We start from the raw sequence: 6,458 nt of genomic DNA on the forward strand, positions 1-6,458 counted from the left end.
TGGTTAGACACGCCCCCTCCAGACTATTGGGGCGCCACAAGTTTTGGCATGCTAGTCAAAGTGACCTTCAATTTAAGATGGAAAAATTACCGCAAAAATATTTTCTCAGATTTCAAATCTCAGATTTAGTAAAAAAAATTCCCAACAGTTTTATAAATTAATCAATTAAAATAAGGTTTTTTCTTCATTTGGTATAGATGAATTTTCTATATAATTCTGTTATGATAAGTGCCTTGTCTAAAGAAATATCCGAAGGGACGAGGGGGGGGGTGGTAATAGATAAATAAAAATAAGAATCATCCAAGCCCCTTGTAAAACATCAGAAGCCCGGAAGAAATTGAAAGGTCTGCAAAAAAATGTTGCTCTAGGCAGTCGAGGAGTGACTTGTAGAAAAGACTGGGAACTGAAGTATATACTTAATATATATATATTTATTAATACGAAATACGTAGATATTTTAGTTACAATTTAAGCAGTACAAAAATAAATGATTTTTTTGCGTTTTTATGTTTTTACTTCAACTTGATTCATAGTTATTAAGACACAAAACTAATATGAAAGCTCAGACTATGAACTGTAATTCTCTGCAAGAGAAATTACTTATTTGTTTTGAGGCAACAGATTGATAAAGAAAAGATACAGGTTTACTCACCAAAAATGAGACTTTAATAACGATCTTAGACTCTTTAAATAGGTATTAGAGGGTATAATGTCGGGGTCTTGAAAATAGTCTCTAAATTGGTTTTTTAAGGAAATGAGACATGTAAAGCTTTGGAGCCGGGGATGTAGAAAATAGGAATAAATTAGTTCCGTACTGTCGTCTCTGAAGTTTCATCCTTTGTGGGTCAAAGTTAATTATCCCGTGTAACCAAACAATTATTCATTAAGTTTTTAATCAACAACGATGTGTTACCTGTGTCTGTGTAATTCCTAGGCTGGCCGCAAGTTCAGCTCGCTCTGGCAGCGCGAGGTACTGTGTACGCTGGAACCTGCGCTCTAGCTGTTGGATCTGTAAACTACTGTAGATGCTCCTCGGCTTCCTAATTTTCTTCCCTTTCCCGTTCACACGGGTTATCAGCTCACCGTGTTCAACTACACTGTCTCCTGGAACAAATAAATTATAGAGAATATTGTAGCATGTTGCAGTTCAAACACTCGTTGATCTTCAATTCTTTGTAATCACAAAAATTGCTTGATCAAAGTTAGGTTAGGACACAATTAATGCAAAATAATGCATTTTTAATCATACACACAATATTTCAAAAATCTGATTTGGAAGAAAACTCCGCAATTCAAGTCAAATTTAAAAATGGGATAATTATATGACGGGCATATTTCCAACAAGAAAATAAAAAATGTTGATCAATGATCAGTTAAGAAAAAAAAATTTGAGAAAAGACAATATATCAGGGAGAAGAAAAGTTTGAGATTAATAAAACAAATATCAATTAGTGCTCTACACAGGGGTTAATTAATTAGGATTTGATTAATTAAACCGAAGCAGACACAGTTATTAAAATATAATTATTATTAAGCATGATTTGATACAACATTTGGCTGCGAACTATAATCCGAGAAAACGGTTTGATTTTCCGCTGAAATATATTCTGCATTATTTTAGGTGTTAAAAGGTTTAAAGCTTCGTTCAGGGTTTAACACCTCTAAAGTTTACTTCGTGTGTAAGTAAAACGGATTGTAAAATTTAAGTTGCTGAATACTGGCTTCTGATTGGCTGATGAGATTATGAGCATCCAATGAGAGGCTGAGATTAATCTATCCCACACCCTGTATGAATAATGTATGGAAAGCTGGGAGAATGAACATCAATAGGAGTTTAGCTTGGGTTAGCCCACAATCCCTCAAAACCGCCGCAAAAACTTTAAACCGCGTATTTTTTATCTCATTCTTCTGCTTCAAAAATGACAACCAACAGAATAAAATTTTCTAAAAAAAGGTCATGAATAGGACACTTGGGATTAGATAATTATAACACACTGTTATTTTGGTTCGCAGTGTTATAAAGTTTTTGGACAGAAATTTTCTCTTTATCGAGAACCTTCGAGATACAGAGAAAATTTAAGTCCAAAAACTTTATAGCACGTAGTGCCAAAATAATAGTGTTATAGGTAATTTTTTGAAACGTTTGTGTACTTGTCTGTTTCTAGATCAAATAAGCTTTGAAACAAAGCAGAAGTCAAAATATAAAGTTGATTTCAATTTTATTTTCATTTCAAAATATGAGAAATCCCTGGAACCAATCAAAACTTTATAGCACACGTGCTATAATATACAGCTAATTTAACATTATAGCACGATGATTACTTTATAGCTTGTTCCCTATGAAATTCACGATGAAGTGAGTAAGAATGATAAAGTACAATATAGTTTCATAATAATAAATGTCTATTTGTCTATTGTCCATGAGCCTTCTGGGTATTTTTATATTTGTCTATGTGACTATTATTATAAGTGTCTATTTTTCTAGTTGTCTATTTTTTTGTCGAATTTTTATTTGTCTCTGTGTGTCTATGTGTATATTTGTCTTTTGTCTATTTGTCTCTTTGTCTATTTTACTATGTGTCTATTTTTCTATGTGTCTATTTGTCTCTGTGTCTTTTTGTTTATTTGACTATGTGTCTATTTGTCTATGTGTCTATTTGTCTACTATGTGTCTATTTTTCTATGTGTCTATTTGTCTCTGTGTCTTTTTGTTTATTTGACTATGTGTCTATTTGTCTATGTGTCTATTTGTCTATGTGTCTTTTTGTCTATGTGTATATTTGTCTATGCGTCTATTTGTCTATGTGTCTTTTTGTCTATGTGTCTATACGTCTATTTTTCTATATGTCTTTTTGTCTATATGTCTATTTTTCTATGTGTCTATTTGTCTACGTGTCTATGTGTATATGTGTCTATTTGTCTATTTTCCTATGTGTCTATTTGTCTATGTGTCTATTTGTCTATGTGTCTATGTGTCTATGTGTCTATTTGTCTATTTTCCTATGTTGTGTCTATTTGTCTATGTGTCTATTTGTCTATGTGTCTATTTGTCTATGTGTCTATTTGTCCATGTGTCTATGTGTCTATGTGTCTATTTGTCTATTTGTCCATGTGTCTATTTTGCATATAGATATAGATATGTACATATTTGTATCTATCTATCTCCGGGAAAATACCTTTACAACTAGAATGAATGTTGTTTAACCATAATTCTCACAATTAAACCATTATTATTTAACATTCTACAATGAAAATACAGGTTGAACAGAAAACTTTGACTCGTTAGAAAACTGGAAAAGACCTAGATAAAAATTAACCAATTAAAACCAATTTTTTCAAACGCATCTGATAGAAAGCAGTTTTAATGTAAGTTTTTTTTTACACTAGCTATATCATTTTTAAAACATCATTTAAAAAATACGGGGGCTTGAAATAATTTCTCGATGAACGATATTTGAAATAAAAATTTAAATGGATGCTTGACGTTCCTTGCATGCTTGTTTTTATTAATATTCAAATCCCAACTCTGTGGAAATATCAGAAAATAATTTGTGAATCAAGTATTTTTCGGAAACTGTGATCGGGCCGTCTCACGAAACCCCTGTTTCGATTTAATAAGAGCTAGGAACAGGTTTTTATAATTATAGTTGCACCAGGCTGGAACAACCCCCTGATTATCAGTAATTATCATTAAAATTGCAATCTCTCATCGGGCAAACGCAATTCTGCATTAAAACTGTACGCAGAATACTTAATTAAGGTCAATGAACTTTTTTTCACACAATTAAAGGTGCAATTAGTTTTCTAAACAATAATTAAATAATGTCGCCTATATATTGATACATATCTTATATTAATATTTTAACAAAAATGACCGTTTATATTGATTTGAAAAGTATAAAAAGAATAATTCGGTGAAACAAAAGATCCATTCAATAAGTTATTGATGTCGGCACCCTTACAGACTGACCGATAATTATCCAGCCTGACCCCAACCCAGCAGGTAGTTGGGGAGGGAGGGAGGGGGGGGGTGTGGTAAAGTTAACCCGCCAACATTGTCTTTGAGAAAATCCGGGAAAACAAACAAAATTAATTTCAGAAAACACTTCCGATACCGAAGACCGGAGTTTCCGTGATGACTTTTTTCTACTCGAAACACGAAATTAAAATGACGTATTATCAAATAATACCGGTTATTTAGTTGACGGAAATTTCTGATTTTGATGAATTAAGCGTTTAATTCGTTTTTACACCTTAAAACAGACCACTCTGTCAATTCACAAAACTCACAACAGGAGACAACATAATCACTTTTTTGGGAAACTTCAAAATTATAAAACTTGTTTTTTTGCAAAATGTTGGCAAATATTTTGTATCGATCCGTATTAAATGAGAATAAGGTGCATCGGACGGATTGTGGGAAAGTGTTTTTGATGCAAAACTTGGAAGAAATATTCTTTACTGACGACACGCAGTCAGAGCGCATGCGAGACACGAACGCACGAAATTTTGTAAAAAATCCAGAAACATGAATTTTACCAATTCTTTTTGCTGGAACAACGTGTGAAATATGTATTGATGATGGTCTAGGTTTTCTTGTCGAGATATTCAATTTAACCCACTTGTTCGAATGTTAAAGAAAATCTGTAAAAGTCCAGATTTTCAGGATTAAAAGTCCATAAAGTTGATGATATGAAATGAAAAAATTAAGTTTTCATGAGTGAACTTGCTGGAGAAACAAACACATGTGTTTCTCTATAATTAGACAGCTCAAGAGAAAAATAAAGCATAAATTTAAAATTTGAAATATCTGTCATAGTTTACTTTTAAAATAAATTATGTTTACCGTCGTTGGTAACTCTTTATTAACGACCACAAGCATGCAGTAAATAGATTTGTTAAGTATACCAATAAATCAACTTTTAAGTTTTAAATCCAATGTATGTTATTTCTGCATAAATATCAAGTTTACTCTACTTTACGATATATTTAGGTTATAGTAAACTTTAATTTTAAATGTTTTTATTGTTGCGTTATTTTTCTTTAAAGATAAAATTTTTATTATAAGGATTTATTTCTGCTTAAACAAAGAAAGATATTTTTAGATTTTAACTATTTACTGTAAGATGATTTTACAAAGCAGGCATAAAGAATATTTTTACGAATGGAGGGCCATAAAACATAAGAAAAAGAGCCATAAACTTGTAAAGAACCAACTGTACACAAGTATTAACACGCGATGAAAATAAGAATTTGTAAACATTAAAACATTAAATTACAAAATTTTAAATTACTCCTAAAATTGTCCTTTGTTGATATTCGAAAATACTTGATTTTTTATTTGTCCCATCAAAAATAAGAGCTTGAATTTAGATTTTTATTTAATTTATTTTAAGTCTTAAACTTTCTATTTTTCCCACTATGTGTAATTGTAAAGAATGTTTAACTATTTTTTTTGTTCTAAACGAAGAACGACACTTCAGCATATTAAAAACTATAACTTTTTACCTTCTCTTGGTCCTGGAGATTGACTGGAGGGATATCCAAGGTGGGCATACCCGGCATAGTTTTGCCCGGGCATAGGGGGGAAAGGGTACCCAATGTGCCCTCTCTGCGGGGGAAAACCTGGATCATGGTTTCCCCCTCCGTTGTTGTATAAACTTCTATAGTGCCCGTAGCCAGGTATTCCTTGTTGCTGCAGCTCCATTAAAGATTTTACTTGATGCTCGGACTCGTTATCTGACCCTCCTCCACTATGGTTTCCGGAGCTGTAAGGTGCTCCGGACAAATCTCCAAAGTTCAACGTGATGACGGATTTAAAGATCTGGTCGACACTAAAACTTCGACTAGTTGTCGAACTAGTCGAGCATTCACCACCGTTGAAATGACGGCAGTGATGTTTTTAAGAAAGTATTAATTTGACCAATTCTATGACCGCCGAATGCCGATGTCAAAACATAAAAACTGTGTTTGAGCACTCTAGAACGGAATCACTGTGTAAACACTACTCTTTGCTCTACTCTCTGGTTTAAACTGAGGAGAGAAGGCGGCTCTATCCTACGCCGATCTTACACGGTCTACAGGTGGCTGTCATCATCGGTTTCTCCACGGCAGCGGCAAATCCGCTCGCCCTTGCCGCCATGGACGCCGATTGGTGGAAAAATCCGCTGGAACCAACCTCGACCTGTTAGAATCCTCGTGGACTAATTAAAACCGGTGGCGGGGAAGGAAGAAACCTGGGTTTGGGTTTGAATGAAATAGAATAAAATAGGTTTGTATTAAACTTATTGGCAGCTTAATTACACCTGTATACAACACTATCATCATCTTATTAATAATCAGACAATTAGAGCTTACACCTTACACATCTAAATAAACCAGTTTAAATAGCTAAGTAATTACTGAGGATAATTGGGGGACTGGGTTAATAATTAGCCGTTTAATGCTAATAATTTTAC

General features: G+C 33.2%; 1 protein-coding gene across 1 annotated transcript; it reads right to left on the bottom strand.

Annotated features, from left to right (window-relative positions):
- Positions 1–720: 720 nt before the first annotated feature.
- On the bottom strand, positions 721–6,048 carry LOC111710513 (homeotic protein distal-less). Its single transcript, XM_023484614.1, has 2 exons — positions 5,509–6,048; positions 721–1,104 (listed from the first exon to the last, which is right to left on the bottom strand). The coding sequence occupies exons 1-2, from the start codon at positions 5,705–5,707 to the stop codon at positions 896–898; spliced, it is 408 nt and encodes a 135-aa protein (XP_023340382.1). The 5' UTR covers positions 5,708–6,048; the 3' UTR covers positions 721–895.
- Positions 6,049–6,458: the final 410 nt, after the last annotated feature.

This window comes from Eurytemora carolleeae, unplaced genomic scaffold (assembly GCF_000591075.1).
Source record: "Eurytemora carolleeae unplaced genomic scaffold, Eaff_2.0 scaffold1063, whole genome shotgun sequence".
In the NCBI taxonomy this organism is placed as follows: domain Eukaryota; kingdom Metazoa; phylum Arthropoda; class Copepoda; order Calanoida; family Temoridae; genus Eurytemora; species Eurytemora carolleeae.

Bases quoted from the DNA above. Each gene is read 5' to 3' on its own strand.
- LOC111710513 (XM_023484614.1), bottom strand. From the start codon at position 5,707: ATGGAGCTGCAGCAACAAGGAATACCTGGCTACGGGCACTATAGAAGT. The intron at 1,105-5,508 runs GTAAAAAGTTAT...TATTTGTTCCAG, and splicing joins ATCTCCAGGACCAAGAGAAG to GAGACAGTGTAGTTGAACAC.